This window comes from Rattus norvegicus, chromosome 2 (genome assembly GCF_021556685.1).
Source record: "Rattus norvegicus strain SHRSP/BbbUtx chromosome 2, alternate assembly SHRSP_T2T, whole genome shotgun sequence".
Taxonomy (NCBI): domain Eukaryota; kingdom Metazoa; phylum Chordata; class Mammalia; order Rodentia; family Muridae; genus Rattus; species Rattus norvegicus.
In genome coordinates this window covers 28,320,001-28,341,325 of record NC_141535.1, presented here as the reverse complement: position 1 = coordinate 28,341,325, position 21,325 = coordinate 28,320,001, and the positions used below count along the sequence as shown (strand labels likewise).

Sequence of the window (21,325 nt, the reverse complement as noted above, 5' to 3'; positions counted from 1 at the left end):
AGTCACTGCACACATGTGGACCTGTGTGCACATGATTTGTGTATGTGAGTCACTGCACACAAGTGGAGATCAGAGTACAACACTGGATGTTGGTCCTCATTTTCCCCTTGTTTGAGACAGTATTTTTTCTAGGTTTTTTCCCCCCAAATTTGAGCTGAAAGGAGCACAACACAGAGAGGCTGAGTGTAGATGCGCTTACTGCTTCCCCTCTGTCTGTTCCCGTTAGATCAGACTGCTCCAGCTGACCTATCTGACTGGCTTCCGTATTTCACCAAAAGTAAGCCTAGAGACAGACCTCCCAGGGTCTGATGGCTTCTATGGATCATAGATTTTTATGTAAATGAATTTGTTTTCCTCTGTTTCCAAAGGCCAGACAGTATTCTCAGGCCAACTAAGTCGTATTCAGTGGTTGGGTCCTATCTTTACTTCCCATCTCTTCTAGGTTTTAAACCTGTGAAAATCGCCTTAGCTTACAGACTGTACAAAACAGCCCCAGACAGAAGCCCACACGTTTCCCAATACCTGTTCCAGGAACTATGAGCAGAAGGTCAGGAGTTGGAAGATAGTGTACTTTGGCTGAGGTTGTATAGATTTGGGGAGAGAGTGGGAACAGACTTGGAACAGTTGGTTAAGGCCTTTCTACTGAGCCCTGGGAACCAAGGAGAGCTCACCAGGCAACAGAGAGAAGCTGACCATCTCCAGCGGGGAAGATATGCCATCTTCCAGCTGCCCCCTTTCCATGGCACTAGATTCTTTCTCTCGTCACCCCTTAACCCCATTGTCACATCCTCTTCACACTGATCCAGGGGAGGATGGGAGGAACCATAGAAACAAGTGGGGACACACAGAGTATCATCACCCTTAGGCTGACCAGACCACTACTCAGGAAAGCCTCTCCCATTATCCAACCAGCAGACGGAATCCTGGGGCTGCGGAGGAGAAGGCTCGCTTCCTATTCGTTCATCCCAGCTAGCAGCTTGCCAGGCTGATGTTCATCTCGTGAGGGAAGACCAGGAGTCCAACACTCAGTTGTGTAGGGGATCCTGAGATGAAGTTTAGCTGGCATCAGACTCTGGGCTTAGTGACAGCCAGCAGAGGGCAGAACAGAGCAGACACCTGTTCTCTCTGTTGGTCTTAAGTTGAGAACCGCTGCTCTGGGGTCTAAAATGCACTCATTGTTGTCCACCTCGGGCAATCTCGCTTCTGAACAGACTGCACCGATGAAGGTACGGGCTCAGGTCACAGCCTCTGCTGCAAGGGTTCCATGTGCTCTTCACCAAGGTCCTGCCTGTCACTCACTTCTTTGACCCCTCTCCGTGGGCCGGGACTTCTGCAGTTGCAAGGACACATGCATAAACCCCATGGTACCGTGTGGGATGAACGCTGAGCTGAATACCAGTCTCTGAAACTCTGGGCATATTTATCTCAATTAATTAACTACTTTGTGAAAGGGAAGTCCCAAAGAATCATCTTTCTAATCCTCCATCCCCAGTGCAGGGGCCCAGAAAGCAAGTTTGTGTTCCCACCTACACTTCCAAACCCTTGGAGGAGGCCCTCCTATTACTCAGTTGTACAAACTCCCTGGCTTCTTCCCGTCCAGCACACATCCCAGTGAATGCCAAACTGTACCGCCTTGTTCTGTCTCGGACTGCCCGATGGTTTCCTACTCCTCCCAGGACTCGAACCTGTTTACCCTGCACCTCGGCTCCTAGCCACCTTGAGCTGTCATGAAATGTCATCTCCCCTGCTCTCTCAAACCCAAACTCCACGTTGATAACTATGAAATCATTTTGAATATGTATGGTTTCTTGTTTCAAAGTTCCTGGCACGAGGGGTCTCCTCCAACTTCACCTGAGAAACCTCTCTACCTAGGCACAGACTTTCTGCATGTGAAATGGAGGCTTCCAGTTGTTTGAATCACTAAATCTGGTTTCATAAGCGATTATTAAAGAGGTACTCAGAGTAGAATTCTATTCTTATTAGCTTGCTAGTAATATAATACAACATAAATAACATGCAGACAAAAGCAGGCAAGCAAACAAACCTGGCCCAGAAGAGTCTCCAAAAGGAAAGAATAGACGAGTCCAGATGCCACCGATGCCAGGGTTTCCAATCACCCACAGTGACTACACTGGCCAGCTTCATACCAGACCCATGGCTAGCCTGAAAAGCATTGAAAATGGTCAATGGGGTCCTAGAAGCGTGAGTGAGGTAGGAACAGAGGAATTAATGGAGAATGTTTCGGAGATTAATGTTTGTATGTGTAGCCCTTAGCCCACCTGGGCGTCATTCAGTCAAGGGAGCATGCTCTGAACTCGGTGAGAGTGGGGATGCTGTCTATGCATTGCTGAGCCTGATTGAGTCATCACTGACTTTGGGCAGCCTCCCGCCAGGACCTGTTCTCAGACAAGCCCCAGCTAGACCAGACTTTAGCAAGAATCCCAACTCCACTCAGAAGGCCTGAATCTTTAAACTTCATCACTCTCAACGTCTGGTCAAATTCTGTAGCCGTGCCTTGCTACCTCACCATACCAGCCTGCCGTCAGCCAACCCTGCCTCCTCCCTCTAGGTTGAGTCCCCAACCCCATCTTAGCGCCTGTTACTAGCATCTGTCACCAGTATCCTTTCTCTTGTACTCAGTGCTAAGCCGGATGGCTTTATTTCCTGCAGCAATCTCCACATTCCTTGGTATTTTTTGTTTTGTAAATATGTATTTTTGAGGCAGGGTCTTACTATGTAGCCCTGACTGGCCCGAAACTTGCTATGTAGACCAGGCTGGCCTTGAACTCACAGAAATCAAGCCGTCTCTGTTTCCCAAGTGCTGGGATCAAAGGCGTGAGCCACTTCACCCTACCAACAAATGTGTAAATTGACATTTTCTCATATACTAATTCTCCTGAATTATGTTCATAAAAGTCAGAACCGTTATTTACATTAAAAAAGAAAAACCAATGGGCATGGCACTTCCTTCCAATAGTTCCTTCCCATTCCAGGGCCTTGAACAAATGAAGCACCCTCTCTTTAGGGCTAGTAAAATTAGTATCTGGGAAAACACAAAAGTGTTCAAAACAAACTTGGGACCCAGCAATCGTTCTATTTACACAATAGAATCTACTCAAATGTGGAGTCTTGCTTTAATGTTAATATCTACTCACACCACCACAAGATGGAGACACACTCTTCAGACAATGGCCACACCCAGCAGCACACTATGCATCATGAGTGTGATAAATTCACATTACATTACAACTGCCTCTTTGGAGAGCCTGAGCAACTTCAGGGCAGGGACACCAGGCAGGAAACTAGGAAGGGAGTTACTTGTTCACTGGGCACAGGCCTGTAATTCTGTTGTCATTTGAAGAGCTGAGCTCTGACACAGAATATGGAGCATTCTGGGTAACATTTTGGCTCGTTAGATATCCAGTATTACAAATATATCATTATACTTCTAGCATGTTTGAGGCTAGCCTGGGCTACATGAGCTACTCTCATAAATAAATAGTAACATTTATTCACATGGCCTCATATCAAATCTTCATAAATTAAAGCTAACTGGAATATCCGTATATTTCAGTAGACCGTGGGGTTATGAAACATCAAGAAGGTGAGAGGAACAGTAGAACAGTGCTTTATTTGAATGTTGTGTTTGTTTGCTTTGATTTTCTGAGACTGCGTCTCATGTAGCAGAAGCTGGTCTCCAACTTGCCATCTGGGTAATTCTGAAATCTGAACCCTCTTGCCTCTGCCTCCTTGGTGCTGGGAATAGAGGCACGTGGGGCCATGACTGGATCTTCGTTCTTCTGTTTATCAGTTTTGGAAACTGAACTTAGTACCTTTGCAATCCTTCTACCATTGAGATGCATCCCTGGCCAGTGTTGGGTGATTTTACTTTCCTTTCTTATCTTCCCAAATACTTTAAATTATTATAATGGCATTTTCAGTATATATTGCTGCTCCTTAAGAAGAAAAGGAGAAGGCGGGGAAAGGAGACGCCCCAGTGTCCAGGTAAGTGTATTCGGCAACCTACCTTCCAGTGCAGTCATCAGAAACCCCTCCCTACCCACACAACCAACCCTGGAGCCAACATCCGCTTCCTTTCCTACCACAGGTGACCTATGAGGACTACCCGGATGCCCTTCTGTATCTCTTGGTCTTTACATTCCTCACCTCACTCAGGTTGGCTCGAACCCCAAATGCAGAGCTCGACTAGACTAAGCAACGGTCTCACAGTTGAGTGACTACATCTTCACTTTGACCTCAGAGACAGGTGTTTTGCTGTAGTGACCAAGCGGGCTTTGAACTCCTAGGGTTGAGCTTGTCCCATCCCTGCCCCGAGTAGCTCAGTTGACAGGTGTGAACCACCACTTTCAACTTGGTAAATTTCGAAACCCTTATAAAATAGTAACGTGAGCACGTGTAAGTATTCTAGGTATGGATAACAAAGGCGCCATCTGGGTGGCTTCCATTACCTTTGCTCCGGTGTTGAACATAACACACGCCCATTCTTTCTTCCCACTTCCAGGGCAAGAAAATGGTAATGGCCAATTGACCAAAGTAATAGGGACCCATCAATCACTTCTATGGAAATGTTATGGTTCCCCAGACATTCTCCTGTGACATCCAACAGTAAGCTTGGTAGGGGAGAACTGGCTTCCCACAGGGATCCAAAATAAATCACTACAGGTGACTATTCATTAAATTCCAAATTCATGACTCCCTAAGTGAAATTAGATATAAATCAGCTGTGTTGGGGGGACAGCTTTCTTCTGCTGGGGAATACAGCAGTATCTCGGCTGCTTGGATTCCGTCTGGTGAGACTCACGGCACCTGCCATGGCTCTCAATCAGGCAGAGCATCTGCTAACTATTGCTGTCTGTAGAACCCCTGAAACCCCAAGAGCAGGTAGGGTCAGGCAGAGAGCTGTCCAGGGCACAGGCAACAAGCAACAAATGCTGTTCAACACTGAGCCATCTCTCCAGCCCCTGAGTCAATAAAAAATACTCACTTAAAGAAACAGAACTTTTGGGCTGGAGAGATGGCTCAGCCGTTAAAGGCTAGGCTCACAACCAAAAATATAAGAAACAGAACTTTTCTGGGGGGGGGGAAGGCCCGTAAGACGGGGGGCTCTGCAGTCCTCAATAGCTGTCCACCGCCTAGTTACCACAGAGCTGTGTGAGGTGCTGTCCCTAGAACCCGCTCTTCATCCAGATCTGATTCTGCCACTTGAGGCCAACTTCCAGAGTGCTCCTTTCCTTCTGAACAGGTGTTCTGCGACCCACACACGAGCAATAAAATCAAAGTGAAGTTCCGGTCTTGGTCATGTCGTAGACTCTGCTCCAGTAATTCATTCTTCCTGTATCTAAGCTGGAGATCCCACCACCACTTAGCCCTTGATTTTATGTGCTTGAGTATTTTGCCTGCATCTGTGTGTGTGCACCATGTTCGGGCCAGCTGGTGCTTGTTAAGGCGAGAAGAGGGAATTAGATCCCTGGAACTGGAGTTACAACCCCATGGGTGTTGGGAATCAAACCCATATTCTCTGTAAGAGCAGCAAGGGCTGTGGACACCATATTTATAATGCCTTGAGAATTTTGCTGTCTTTCCCTCTTGGTGTTACAGAGCTAGTCGGGGGTAGCCTGACCCACAATGGGGGTTTTGGAAGGCAACTGACACACATTCTTGAGTCTGCGACTAGGAAGAGCCTTCTCCATCTACTTCGAGCAAGCTTAGGCAGTGCAGGACAAGTTAGACACATCATGGTGGAAAGTTAGTTACTGATGGCATTAAAAAGAGGTCTGAAGACAGGCGGGAAGCTGTGGAACCAGAATGTGGCTACTCCATCATCAGGGACAGAATCCCAAGTCTTACATCATCCAGAAATAGGGGGCTCATAAAATTCCCTCACGTGCCAGCACAAGTGTGAGCTAGCCAAGCCAGGGAGGTTCACCTCTCCAGTGTTCTTGACTGGTGCCATGAGGTAGAGGTCCTGCCTGGGAAGCTCTAGAGCTGAGGTTTCTGAACATGTTGAGAATCCAAACGTGCTCACAGGCCCACACGGGATGACACCAGTTGACCTCGGATGGGAGCACTGAGAGGCCTTGGGCTCTCTCTTGCTGGAAGGAGAGATTGTAACTTTGCCAGAGGAGGACTTTCAGAAGCCATGAGAGCCGGCAACCACAAGAAGGCCATCTTCATGTGTGGAGTGGCTCAAAGTGGATGGGAAGCTCTTTCTAATCCTTGGGAGTGGAAGGCTGTGAAACTGGAATGTACCTGCTCCTGTAGTGTGGTGTGTGTGTGTGTGTGTGTGTGTGTGTGTGTGTGTGTGTGTGTGTGTGTGCAGATAAGCAAAGAGCCCTTGGAGGCCAGACAAGAGCACTGGATCCTCTAGAGCTAGAGTTGCAGGCAGTTGTGAAGCACCTGAGGTGAGTGTTGGGAACTGAACTCAGGTCCTCTGGAAGTGCAGTAAACATTCTCAGCTGCTGAGTTCTCTCTAGCTCCCACCTCCCCCCTTTGAATGCCATGCAATTGTGAAATCTCCTTTTGGAGTACCTGGCTATGAAGTGAACAGCACACTGTCTGAGAGGTGGTGAAGCTGCTTTGGGGAGGTGTCCATGCAGAGACTTTAGGGGGCATGTGTGACCTTGTTGAGGAGGTGTGTCACTGGAGGCCAGTTTTGAGATTTCCAAAGCCCAGGCCGTGCCAAGTTAGCTCTTTCTCTTTGCCTCATGCTTGTGGATCAGACATAAGTTCTCAGTGCCCCAGCGCCATGCCTGACCGCCTATTGTCATGCTCCTTGCCATGATGGCTATGGACTCGCCATCTGAGATTGTAAAGCCCAATGAATACTTGCTTCTATAAGTTTCCTTGATCGTGATATCTTATCATAGCAATATAAACACAACTAAGACACTGGTAAAATAAATTTTACAACAAAAAGACAAGTCAGTGAAGAACTGGAGAAGTGGGTCTGCAGTTAAGAGTAAGTACTTCTCTTGGAGAAGACCTGAGTTCATTTTCCTGCCTCTGGCCTCCCCAAGGGCCTTCATGCCTATGTGCAAGCCCCCACACAGACATACAGACATAATTGAAAGTGAAAAATTAGACGAAAGACTCTTACTGGTAAAATTAATGTCCGGATAGTCCTATTGTTTGAAGAAACATAGATTGAACTTAGAGCTTATGACATATAATTTTTATGATTCTGTTGGATTAAAAAAAGGAGTTATGACTAGGTCTGTTATAATTACATGAGGGATAAGATGAATAATGGTATTTTATTTCTTTCCTGTGTGAAAATGACAGGTATAATGTGTGAGTTTGCTGGATTGGTCTTATATAAATAAGCTTGCTTCCAAAGTGGGGTGTGTGCGTGCGTGTGTGTGTGCCAGTGTGTGTGTGTGTGTGTGTGTGTGTGTGTGTGTGTGTGTGTATGTGTGTGTTACTGAATATCAAACCCAGGGTCTCACTTATGTTAACACAAGCTTTACTACTGAGCTAAACCCCAGGTCCAACTCTTCGTTTCTTATTGTTCTTGTTGCTATTCTTAAGACACTGTATCACTCTGTTGCCTAGGCCTGACAGGAATTCAGGATCCTCCTGACTCAGCTTTTCTTGCTCTGCAGCTGTGGTGGGCCAGAGACTTGCTCTGTCTCAGGCTAGCCAATTCCTCTGCCTCCATCTTCTGAGTACTTGAATTACAGGCATGTATCACCACATGTGACTCTGTAAAGATTTTACTCAACCTTTGTAGCCAAACATTGGAAAAACTCTCAAAATGAAAATAAATATGTCCTGCTAGTTTAAAAAAAGTTTCATTGTATATATTCATTGTGCATGGCACTATGTCACATAAAGGCATTTTCATACAATTTTTAACATTAAGTATATTCCATCCTTTACCATGGATTCATTTCTCCTCATTAGTCTCCTTCCCTAGGCAGTTTTGCTGCTGCTCTCATATCATAAAAGATAACTATCTTTATCTTATATATTTATGTTATTAACAGATCAGATAATCATTTTACGTCATAGATAAATGATTGTATGAATCTAAAACAAACCTAGGAACCACGTATAAGAAAAAACGCATGGTATTTGTTTTTCTGGAACTGGCTTAATTTTCTTAATGGTCATCTCCAGGTGTATCCACTTCCAAATGTAAACAATTCGCTCCAAATAACTTAATTTTATTTATATTTATTATTTAAAAATACATCGTGTAGAGAGCGGCGCGGCGAAACAAAGATGGCGCCGACATCCAGCCTTGTCTGGATATAAACGACTTACTGCGCATGTGCAGGCTTGTCCCCTTGCTAGGGCTCCCTCTAGTGGTGAACAGCGGTACTGCACATGTGCGGTTTATGCACCAGGTGTTAGTTGACCGTTAATATGCTAATGAGGTGATTCATTCTCCGCCAATCCCTGGAGGACAAGTAGTGGGGTGATCCAAGCCCCACCAATCCCTGAGAGATAATTAGCATACTGTTGTCTATATAAGCCGAGCGATTTTGCTGCTCGGGGTCCCTGTTCAAGAGAGCTGTAACACTAAGAAGAGCTGTAACACTAAGAAGAGCTGTAACACAGTAAAGGCTTGCTCGCAGAAGAATCCTGTTGCCACGCGTCGTTCTTGCTGGCGGGACATTGGGCGCGCGACAAGTGGTGCCGAAACCCGGGAACCAACATCGCCGGTGCCAGGGGACCCTTCAGTGTGCTGAAGAGGATTCAGAACTGCGAGAAGGTAAATTAAAAGGTAAGCTTCGAGAGGCATGCCCCTTTTTGGAAGAGAGCATGTCAGAAACGGAGCAGAGTGAGAAATTAGGCTTCGAGAGGCATGCCCCTTTTTGGATTTAAGAGAGCATGTCAGAAACGGAGCAGAGGCAGAAACGGAGCAGAGTGAGAAATTAGGAGCTCAAATTAGGAGCTCGAAAAAAGAAAAAGGTTACTAAAACAAAAGTGAAAGAGATACAAAAGGCAGAAGAAATGCCGCTGGAGGAAAAAATAAGAGTGCCCCGGAGGACGAAGTACAAGTCATCCGGAGAGGATACTTTGTATTCATTAAAAGAATTAGAAGCCTTAGAACTGGCTGGCAGTGACTCTGAGCAAGAGTTGTCAGAGTCCGAGGAGGAGGAATTAGAGGAAGAGGCAGCCATATATGAGGAAGAAAGATATGGGCCTAGGTGGAGAGCCACTGTGAAGAAACCTAAAGTTATGGATCCTTTGTGGGCAAGGCTGGTAATTTTGTTTCTTTTTTTCTTTGTGTGGGATAGAGAAGCCACAGACGGCAAGCTTAAGCCCGGACCAAAACCTCTTTGGCAAATGGTCCCTGCCTGCTTAGAGGATAAACAATGTGAGGAAGCCGTTAGAGCCGTTAGGACAGGTCAGAGGGTCCTTGCAGAGCAACAAAGTATGTCAGAGGGAGAAAAGGTCTCCAAAGAAAAAAAGAAAAGAAAAGGAGATAAAAGGAACAGAGAGAAGGCAGAGATAAAAAAAGAGGATAATCAGGACCAGGAAACAAATAAGATATATTCTTTAAAAGCCTTGACCTTAGAAATGTCAGACAATCTAGAAAGCATCACCGACAGCTTAGAGAAAGTGAAACTAAAGGTAGAACCATCGGGTCCCGGGCCTCCCGCAGAGCAACAAGGGAAGCGCAGGACTCGACCTCAGTTCGACCACCAGACTCTTATTGACCCCTCGAATGGGAACTCAGGTGGTGGATACAGATTTTAAAGGCCCCAGTAAGCAGAATTCAGAAGGATCACAGAAACTGAAAGCATGTGCAAAGATAAAGATTTGGGGTAGTGGTAGTGGACAAGGTAATAATGGTAAAATGTTTTTGTGTATGTGTTCTTTTAGAGTTATGTTAAAATCTAGAGAAGCAAAGTTGATTCTCATAGATGCTTCTAGTCTTTGGACCCTGACTAGAGACAGTTTACACCCTGGACAAGAGAGAGAATGGGGTTGAGAAAAACATTCCTCCCGAACTCTCCACAGATGCTTTGGCAAAAGAAGGAAATGAGCTTAAACTTTTTGGAGCTCTCCTGGGAACAGAAGGAGGTGGGAGACGTCTTGCCTCCTTGCGGGCTCCTATTGGAGAAGTGCTTATTTCTGGTTCTGGGTTCTTTAGGTAGAATGTTTGGGTCCTTTTGGTGGAACACCATCTAGTTCTTTTCCTCTGTGTCTATTGTCTGTCCTTGGTGCACCAAGCTGTCCATGTATGTCAATTTATGTCTGGGTTTTGCTTCTCCTTGCTTGAATGTTTTGTGTTTCATGTTTAAAAGAAAAGGTTAAAATTTTAAATGCTGGTTGATTCACCCATTGATGTAGCTTTAACTCCTTTCAAGAAAGGAACAAATAAATAAAAAGTTTCAATTGGCTTTTGGAGCCTGCATCTGTAGCTAGAAGCCTAAGTCGGCTGGGCAAGCTCCCCAGGGGGCTGGCTAAATGTTTACACTAGCCGATCCTAAAGACACAAGGAGCTTCACAGCTTCTAAGGTAACGGAACTGATCGCTGTCTCTCTTAGAAAAATCTTTGACTGTGATTATTGGACTCAACAGGTGACAAGGTGTTTCTCTTAAAACTACAGCTAGAAAAAGTAAAAATAGTGATTGATTTAAATATTAAAGGTATGTGTAGCCACTTCAATTTTGTTTTCTGATTGGTTTTAAATGTATAAATATTCTCTACATGCCTTGGTTATGGACTATTGGCTTTTAAGTTATTGGATATGGTTAAAAAAATGTAACATTGGTAACAGAAAGTTGACATAAAACTGGAAAATTTGGATGGAGTCATTCTAGATAACATGTGGCATGAGCCAATCTAGGGAAACAGGTCTAAATTGGGATGCCTTTGCTACAATTTTTTACTGAACATCCAGTGATTTTTCCAAAGGTCACTGCCTCAGAGCCTTTGTCTGGAGCGTTAAATATTTATACAGATGGCTCCAAAACAGGTGTAGGTGCCTATATGGTTGATTCTCAAGAACCAGTATTAATTCAATATAGTCCAGGCACCCCCCAAATTACAGAACGTAAAATTGTATTGGAAGTTTTCAAAAGATTTCATGATTTTTTTAATTTCTGACTCTGCTTATGTAGTTAATGCGGTGCGCTCACTTGAAATTGCAGGGCCAATTCGGTCGACTAGTACTGTATGTCAAATTCTTTTAGAATTACAAAATTTGATTTGGGCCAGAAAAAATAAAATTTTTATACAACATATTCGAGCCCATACTAATTTGCCTGGTCCCATGACCAGTAATAACACCCTGGTGGATGCTAGTACTCGTAGAGAGTTTATTTTTCATGCCACTCCGGTTGATCTCGCTAGAGGATTTCATCAAAAGTTTCATGTACCTGCTTTTACTCTTCAACAAAAATTTAAAAATCTCTAGAGCTGCAGCTTGTGATGTGGTGCTACGTTGCCAAAATTGTGTTCAATTTCACCACCCTCCTCATGTGGTATTAACCCTCGTGGTCTGATCCAGCTAAAACTTTGGCAGATGGATGTCACACACATATCTCAATTTGGAAATTTAAAATATGCTCATGTTTCTGTTGATACCTATTCCGGTATTATACATGCTACTCTGATGACTGGTGAAAAGGCTCGTAATGCCATTAGCCATTGCTAAAACTTTGGCAGATGGATGTCACACACATATCTCAATTTGGAAATTTAAAATATGCTCATGTTTCTGTTGATACCTATTCCGGTATTATACATGCTACTCTGATGACTGGTGAAAAGGCTCGTAATGCCATTAGCCATTGCTTAGAGGCATGGGCAGCCTGGGGAAAGCCTGATAGTCTCAAGACAGACAACAGGCCTGCCTACACTGCAAAGTCCTTTCAGGCATTTTGCCAGACAATGCAGGTCAAACATACTACAAGATTGCCATACAATCCCCAAGGTCAAGGAATTGTGGAAAGAGTACATCGTACCTTAAAAGAGCTTATACAAAAACAAAAAGGGGGAATTGCCAGCAGCTGAACACCAAAAGAACAACTTTCTTTAGCTCTTTTTACTCTAAATTTCTTAATTCTGGATGCGCATGGCCGTTCTGCCATGGATCGCCATGCTGCTACTACACCTATAACTAATGTAGAAGTAAAGTGGAAGGATGTCTTAACTGATGAATGGCGTGGCCCAGATCCCGTGATTTCGAGATCTAGGGGAGCGATTTGTGTTTTTCCGCAGAATCAAGAAAATCCAATTTGGGTACCTGAGTGTTTGACTCGAAAATTGCCTTCTGCTCTTCCTGAAGATGAGACTACGAACCCTACTATTACTACTGGGAATGGTAATACAGGTTAATTCTCTCACCCTGTGGGCTATTGCCAGATCCTGGCCAGTACCCATGCCAGTTCATAGCAATTCTACTGTTTTGAGAATAAGACTGACAAGCATAATCTCTGGTCTTGGTTTCAATGGGTGCTGTCTAATGAGCAAGGGGCATATACATCCCTGACCCCCTTTGCTAGGTTAATGGGAGAGAACTTCATGCTGTATAATGTTTCAGCTACCAGAAAAAGGTGATACCAGGTTGATCAATATTCAATATAATAACCTCTTGGTAAATAATACTGCCACTAGTACTTCAGTATGTGCTAGATCACCTTTTTTCTGATAAGCACTAATGTAAGCAGTGGTGCTTTAAATTGTAATAGCTCTGATGTAGTCTGCTATTTAGCTGAATGCTGGGATGGCACTAATGACACCACAGTGATAGTTAAGATTCCCTCCTTTGTGCCAATCCCAGTGGAGGCAAACCCAGATAGCTTTCCTATTCTTAATTTGCTGAGAGCCAAAAGAGATTTTGGAATTACGGTAGCCATAATTTCAGCCATTGTGCTGTCTGCTGCCGCAGCTACCACAGCTGAAATCGCTATGACCAATCAAATACAGACGGCTGAGACTGTCAATCAGATTGTAGAAAGAACTGCAGTGGTGCTAGAGATACAAGAAGAATTTAATACCCATTTGGCATCTGGCCTTCTATTAGCCAATCAAAGGATAGATTTAGTTCAAGAACAAATTGAAGCACTGTATCATATGACACAGCTGTCTTGTGTTTCCTCCCTTAGAGGTTTATGCATTATTCCTTTGTGAGCTAACTTTTCTCAGAATTTTCAACAGAGCAAAGAAATCTCGAATTATCTGAAAGGAAACTGGTCCATGAAAGCAGAGCAACTATCAAGACAATTGCTGATGCAGATTGCTGTCCTCAACAGCACTAGGCTGGACCCCATCACAGTTGAAGACTTTACCTCATGGATTACCAATGCTTTCTCCCTTTTCAAGGAGTGGGCGGGCATGTTTGTCCCGGGGAGCTATTGTCCTCCTGGGATGCGGAGTAGGTCTCTGGCTTATTGGCTGTTTAAAAAGAGAACATGCCAGACACAAAATGGTTGTTTACCAGGCTATGACCACCATTAAAAAGGGTGCTTCTCCCAACATATGGCTGGCCTCTTTGAAAGATCAAGAGTTCGCCCTAGATCATTTTTGTCACAGTCATGTGGAGTCATTGTATCCAGGGACGGGCAACTTTCCTCGAACTCGGACCAACCTAAGACACGGGGCCCGGTGGCGATAGGGTAACTCTATGACGGGTAAGGCCGAGTTTGGATGAGAACGACCTAAGACAGGAGCAATGACAAGATTGACGTGACACCCAGATCTAGACCAGTCATTTTATTAAACAAAAAAGGGGGAGATGTAGAGAGCGGCGCGGCGAAACAAAGATGGCGCCGACATCCAGCCTTGTCTGGATATAAACGACTTACTGCGCATGTGCAGGCTTGTCCCCTTGCTAGGGCTCCCTCTAGTGGTGAACAGCGGTACTGCACATGTGCAGTTTATGCACCAGGTGTTAGTTGACCGTTAATATGCTAATGAGGTGATTCATTCTCCGCCAATCCCTGGAGGACAAGTAGTGGGGTGATCCAAGCCCCACCAATCCCTGAGAGATAATTAGCATACTGTTGTCTATATAAGCCGAGCGATTTTGCTGCTCGGGGTCCCTGTTCAAGAGAGCTGTAACACTAAGAAGAGCTGTAACACTAAGAAGAGCTGTAACACAGTAAAGGCTTGCTCGCAGAAGAATCCTGTTGCCACGCGTCGTTCTTGCTGGCGGGACATTGGGCGCGCGACAACATCGCATATATATGCTCTATTTTCCTTAATTCACAACGCCAGTGTTAATCAAGTTGCCTGGTTCTGTAGTTTAGCTATTGTAATTAGTGCTCCAAGTCTCCCTGTGATATGCTGACTTGGAGTCAGGAGTGACATTGCTGGGTCACATATTGAATATGTATAAAAATAAGTGTTTCTATTCATATTTTTAAAAAAGGCATTTTACAGAACCAAAGCGATCATATGGTTGCATTATGGTAACAGACTAATACTCAAATGGGAAAGATGGAGAGCTCAGAAGTAGTCCTCTAGATAGATTAGAGGAACGGGACAGATGATAATGATGGTCTTAACAAAGCTATGCTGTGAGGAATCCCTTTAGTCTGGGAAGAGAATTAAACGTTAAAGTTCACATTGTAAGGCGAACTTAGAACATGTACTTATAAGAATACTTGTACAATGGAAGAACCCTCGGTTTTGAATGGGAAAACATTTCACGAATCGGACTCAAAATCCTACACTACAAAACAAAGGAAACAAGGAATAAAACTACAGACCGTTGTTTGGGTACATAAATACCAACTTGTAAAAGGCTCCTAGCCTCTCGGGAAGAGATTCCCGCATACCATTGCTAACAGACCCTTCTAGCTTCCCGTCGCTTCCTTTTTCCGTCTTGGCCCCGCCTACCCCTGGCTCAGTGTTTCCGGCTCAGCCCGGAACTAGAGCGCTTCCGCTTGGTTCTCCTTAGTTCTCTGATCCCTTGGCTTCTTCGAGGCTGTCACTAGGAGGGGGTCCGAGCTCACGGCCACGCGGCCCGGGCGGGGTTGGCTTTGTCCCCTAGCTCGCAACCCCGGCCGCCGACTTTGGGACGACATGGCCCGGGCCGGCTGCGGTCGTCCGGGCGTGAGGCCGCCTCTTGCAGCCCGCGCGCTCCTGTGGCCCCTGGGCCAGCGGGCACCGGTGTTGTCTTAAGCAGCCCCTCCGCGTCCGCGGGCTCCGCGATCCCGGCCGCATGGCCTCCGAGGCGCCTTCGCCGCCGCCCGCCTCCCCCGAGCCGGAGCTGGCGCAACTAAGGCGAAAGGTGGAGAAGTTGGAGCGCGAGCTGCGGAGCTGCAAGAGGCAGGTGCGGGAGGTGGAGAAGCTGCTGCATCACACGGAGCGGCTGTACCAGAACGCCGAGAGCAATAACCAGGAACTCCGCACGCAGGTGCGCGGTCCGCAACACCCCTCTGGCCGGAACCAGACCTTCCCTGTGGACTCTTTGAAGTCAATAAAGCCCAGAGCCGTTAAAAATCCCGAATACCTTTGGAGCCAGTTGAACAGTGCCAGCCATTTGTTCTGGACAGTTGTCTCAGGGCAGGCGAGAATAAGCTTCAGCGTGAGCTACATGGTCTTGACCTCCTGTCCTACTGGCAATGGGCATATTTGTTTTGGGGAGAAGGTCACATGTGAGGTTTTTTTTTTTGTTGTTGTTATTTGTTTTGTATTTTGTTTGTTTGGGTTTTTGTTGTTTTGGTTGAGATGAAGGCTCCATTTTGGGCCTTGAACTTGCTATGTAACGGAGGATGACCTTGAATTTCAGCTTTTGATCCATGTCTCCACTTCCCAAGTGCTGAGGTTGTGGGCTTGCATTTCTCTCTCCCACCCCCACTTGGGATTCTCAATTCCGTAGGTCAGCCTGTTTTAGATCATAGAATGTAGCTCCAGTTGGACTCAAACTCACGGCAATGCTGTCTCAGCCGCCTACGCTGGGATTTCAGGCACGAATCAACATCCATCAATTCCCTTTTGAGTTTGCTTAAAGCTGAGGTTATAATCCCGTTTCCTATCTTGAGTGTACGTGATAATAGTGTACAGCAATAAAGTTTAAAAGCAGGAACTCGGTTTAATTTTACACACTCTTGAACATATTCCACGTGTAAGGTGATCTCAGTTTTCCTCTTGGGTTCCCCTGTAGAGAGATATACCTGTCTTTCTTACAGATACTAGAAGTGTGTTCATTTCCATAGTAGGTAGTAAGGACAAATCCTTGATAGTGATGCTTAAAAATAGCAGTATTTTTTTATCTTGATCATTGAATAGTTGCATATTTTCCTAACAAGTTAGTTCCAGATACTCAATTTTAACCTAATGTTTTCTCCACAATTTAAGGTTTTATAAACTGCATATCTAGGCTAGACACTGAAATGTCATCAGACTTTGCCATCCTGTCCTTTATGTAGTGTGTGTTTATAGTGTGTGGGTGGTGTATTCATACCTGTGTGCACGTGGAGGCCAGAGTGACAGCAGGTGTCCTTTGTCGTTCTACCTTAGTCCTTTGACAGGATGGATGTCTTCCTTAGCCACAACCTGACATTTTTTGGCTGCCTACAATCCTCAGGGGTCCTTTTGTCTCTGCCACCCACAGTTCTGTGGTCACAGATGTGCTGGGGACCAAGCCAGCTTGTTCTGTGGGTGCTGGGATCCAAACTGAGATCCTTACGGATTGCACAGCAAGTGCCTTAACCATTAAGCCCCCCCCCCTTCCAGTCCATGACATGCTATTCTTTTTGTTATTTTGTCTTTTTTTTTTTTTTTCCCGGAGCTGAGGACCGAACCAAGGACCTTGTGCTTGCTAGGCAAGCGCTCTACCACTGAGCTTAATCCTCAACCCCAACATACTATTCTTAAATGAGCTCAGAAAATAACTGCTGGGTTAAAATGATTTCTGTACCCATTGTTTACAGTTTTACTTCTGGTCTAGAAATTTGAGGCTAGTGTGTGAGCAATGTAGAGAGACCTGTTTAGAAAGAAAGAAAGAAAGAAAGAAAGAAAGAAAGAAAGAAAGAAAGATAGATAGATAGATAGATAGATTAAAAAATGAAAGCCAGTGCTTGTAAATATGTAGAAGTTCCTAGGTTGGATCCCTAACACCTCCCTCCCCCAATATAATAATGATAATAGTAATAATAATAACTAATAATACAACAACAATAATAACAATAAACCCAAAGTAGAAAAAGTGTTACGTCTTGCTGATAGTTATAACTACCTTCTGGTCAACATTCCCTACTGGGATGGCAGAGTATAGTTAGTTATCTGTTGGTCCCAAGGCTTTGAATACATTTCTTTTGGAGCAGTAAATAAAGGATAACCTAATAGCCATAATATATTCTGGTTTTTGGATTAACAGACCCGTTACAAGTTACTTTGTTTCTTAAGTCATTTCATGTGTGACATTGGCATCAGGACAACCATTTTGTAAGGCAGTTGTGTGAATTAAGATGTTACTCAAAGTTCCTGTATAAATGTGGATACTAAGTATTCTAGTTCACCGCAGTGGTAGTGGCAGAGAGCACCTGGGCAAGGTACTTGGCCTCCCAAGGTAAGGGATGACAGGCTGAGGGATGAAACTGAGAGCTAGCGCCCCTTCAACGTTCTCACTAATTTTCCTGTCTGTGGTTCCTGGTAGTAAGAGAGATCTCCCAGTTCATTAGGTACCTAGATAAACCTGTATGTATCCACTCCACTGCCTTTCTGTGTTCAAGCTTACTGATCACTAACTACCGGGACCGAGATCCTGTCAGACAGAGGAGAGGTGTGTGGAATGGGGCTGTTCTCATTCACTCATGGGCATGTGCTACACAGCATCTTTTAAGGGTGCTTCAGTGCACAAAGTGCACAGAGGGAAAATGCCGCCGCTGCCGAGTTCTCATTCCATTCTGCTGGAGTTATTTATGATAAGAGCAAAGAAAAAAGTCCATATAGCATATAAATAGCATCTAAATATATTTAAGTAAATAACTCTTGAGTCTCTGGTTGGTAGAAAATTCAGTTCAGATGGAAACTTGTAGTTTTAAATTGTAGCAAGAACTGTTGGATTTTGGGACTATGAGAATAAACCTTTTATTTTTGTCCAAGGTAAGGGTGGAACTTGCCTGTATTTGAACTGTCTTCAGTTGGACTTTTCCTTCTGTAGTGAGCCTAGCACTTCATGATTACCAGGCGTGCCCACCACTGAGGTCCATCCCTAGTTTTTGGAGGGATGATTTGAATGGTTTGCCCTTCCTTCTTCCTTCCCTCATTAGACAGGGTCTCACTGTAGCCCTGTCTGGCTTTGAATGGAAGGTGTTCACCACTAGGCCCAGCTGTGACTTGGGTATTTATCTAGGAGTATGACGATACTGTGGGTCACAGTAGTATACATGGTAAGTCTTAACTGTCTGGGAGGCTGATGCCAGGGGATGATTTGACCTGTAAGTTCATTATCAGCTTGCAAAATACTGAGCTCTGTGTTTAAAAGGAAGGAATGAAGGAGAAGGAAAGAGCTAAGGCAAGCCAGAGGCGAGCCTTGCCCTGTGAATGGTTGTAGGGTCGCTGAAAAAGGTCTAAAAGTCCAATCGTGATAAATGCCTTGTAATATTCTGAGGATGTTAGAATGTTGTGTATTTTTAATTGCTTTATGACTTATTTTTCCTAAAGCTTTCTTTTTTCCTTTTAGGTAGAAGAGCTTAGTAAAATACTGCGTTGTGGGAAAAATGAAGATAATCAAAAGTCTGATGTAGAAGTACAGACAGAGAGCCACGCTGCTTGGTCAAGTTCAGGTATTCTGTGTCTAGTACCCTCAGAGCACCCATGGCACACGGGTGCAGTGTTTCTTTAAAAATAATACAGACAAAATATGTAAATATGAAGAATCCGATAATACAGATTTCTGTCATTTTTTTGGTCAATTTATGGATGACAAAATCGAAATGAATTATAATTTCCTCAGTGCTTGTGTGTGTTTTCACTGCTGACTTAGTGTTCTCATTGCTCGAGTCAGGTCCTCAGTATGGAGATAAAGGTAGTCTGGAACTTGCCGGGTAGCCCAGGCTGGCTTCATTCACCCTTCTGCCTCAGGCTCTCCAGTGCTAGGATCCCCCTCCCCCATAGACCCCCATACTGATTATACTGAATAATTTTGTCAATAAACCTTCTGCTCCCCACCCTCCCCCATCCCGCTTACCTCTGCCCTGGCCTCATGGCCAGATGTAATGGATGGAGCTCTGTGTTCCACACTCAGGGTTTCAGTGGGTACAGGTCTGTGTTTGCTATTTGGATTTTGCAGTTAACAAACTTTTCCCATAGACTCACCAGCTGTTTGCTTGTTTCTTGTCTCTACAGACTATTACTATCAGACATATTATAAGGATGATAATCTTCCCAGTAAAGAGACGGAACTGTGTGCACAGCAGAGTCCGTATGTTCAAGCGTCTGCTCTCGACTCTAAAGCCGAGTCACGAATAGACAGTGAGAGCTATAGTACTGAGATGGCAGAAAGTGTTAACCACAGACACGAGGATCACTTCACCTCCGATTCACAGGTAATAAAGGCTAACCATGAACCCGAGGTCCAGGAGGTGGGGAGAAAGATAGGATTCCTTGGTCCTGTAGGATACAAACATGAATTACAAGTAGTTGTGAATGAGTTATAAAATGTATGATTGTGCACCACGTTTGCTTTGTCTTTTGAAATAAAGTTTTGCTTTGTTGCTTAGGTTGGCCTTGTTCCCCTCAGTGTCTGACCTCGGTCTGTGTGTACCTAAGAGCATAGGTTTGTACCACACACTCAGCCACGGTTGTTAAAAAACACAAGTGGGAGTGCATTTACAGTTGTGATGATTTCTCTGTTGATGATTATATGAGCTATATTGTCAGTATAGTTTTGCTCAGCCCATGAACCTTGAAGCTCAGTGCGGTGACCCTGGATGTAGAAGGTGCCTGTTACACAAGCCTGACGGCCTGAGTTCAGTTCCTAACCCTGCCACCTCCATAAAGGTAGGAGGAGAGAACCAGGAGCACACAGTTTTCTCTGACCCATGTATGTGCGGTGGTTCTCATGTCTACAGTCACACATGACACTAAGGCTTTAAGGGGCTTTGGGCCCAAGAACAGTGTCATTTTACATGTTTGTACCCGAGGTAGAAATTGGTTATTTTGACCTGGGGTTGCCCTCTGTTGCCCACACTGGTCTTGAATTCTCAGGCACAAACTGTCCTCAGACCTGAGCCTGCCAAGTACTGTGTGTGTACGCAAGCTGGCCACACCCGGAAGTAAAGGGCAGTTTCCTTTCTTGTTCCCTCACCCACCAATCCCAGGGCTGCGTGTGAGATGCCTCCTCATTACTTAGATTTCCTGAATGGTTTTCACAGTTGTTTTACTTATGAACGTTTAATCTTGAGTTCTCTGTCTCTAGGTTTAAAGTGTCTTGTTGTTGACACATCGAATAATTAGATCATCTGTTTTAGAGGCACTTCATGGCCTGTACTTTATGGTTGCTTCCTTGATTTACCACACATTTAACTTTGAATACTTGTTACCATTTACTTTATTGTCTTTAAAACTCAGACAAGACAAATGCATAAAATCTGGGGATAAATGCAGCTCGAGGTACAGCACTGGCCTCGCATGTGCAGGCCTCTGTCTTATCTGCAGCAAAAACAAAAAAGACATTTGAAAATATTTTTTAAAAATGGTCCTGATTATAATTAATGGCGATGTGCTTCCATTGCAAACTGGAGACAGACTGAAGCACGTCCTAAGTGCACGCGGTTTCGCTTCCTGGGGTCCAGCTTAGCTGACAGTGTGTCACTTGGTGGCATGTCTCTGCAGGAGAGTGCGTCCGCATTAGCAGAAGGCTCAGCGCTCGAAGGGTCCTCGCTAGCTGAAAGCCTGAGAGCTGCCGCAGAAGCCGCTGTGTCGCAGACCAGCTTCACCTACGACGAGAGCACAGGCCTGTACTTTGACCACAGCACTGGATTCTACTATGATTCTGTAAGTGTCTCAGACCTTCCCAATACTGCGCTGTTAGCAAAAAGTACATCCCAGTGGAAGAGAGGAGGAAGAGTTGGCTGAGTTTTAAAATGGGGCTCGAGGTTGGCGAGTACGCGTCCGTCCCTGAAACTCATTCTTCCTACGGTCTTGTCTGTTAATGGTGGCGTCTGTTGGACGTTTTAACGTTTTGTTGACCATAAATGGAGATATCCTTCATTTCAATCAAGCATTTCTGTTTTTCAGTGTTTTAGTCTCCTTGTTCAAGTTTTTCTTTCCTATCTTGAACTTTTGCCTCCAATTTTCTAACAAGAAAAAAAGGAATAGAAAATTAGTAGACATAATTTTGTTTGTTTACCCATTTCTTACATCCGATCCCCGCAGCCCCAGTTTCTT

The 21,325-nt window shown here is 44.7% G+C and overlaps 1 protein-coding gene across 2 annotated transcripts in view; it reads left to right on the top strand.

Annotated features, from left to right (window-relative positions):
* The first annotated feature begins 14,833 nt into the window (after positions 1-14,833).
* Positions 14,834-21,325, top strand: part of Aggf1 (angiogenic factor with G patch and FHA domains 1) — a 26,632-nt gene continuing 20,140 nt past the window's right edge. The window contains exons 1-4 of one of the 2 annotated variants that reach the window (XR_015662342.1): positions 14,834-15,344; positions 18,618-18,720; positions 19,283-19,482; positions 20,771-20,932. Coding sequence is in view for 1 of the 2 variants with exons in the window: in NM_001427779.1 (NP_001414708.1) it covers positions 15,150-15,344; positions 18,618-18,720; positions 19,283-19,482; positions 20,771-20,932 (660 nt within the window). In the remaining variant the exon portion in view is untranslated. 2 annotated transcript variants of the gene reach the window in all.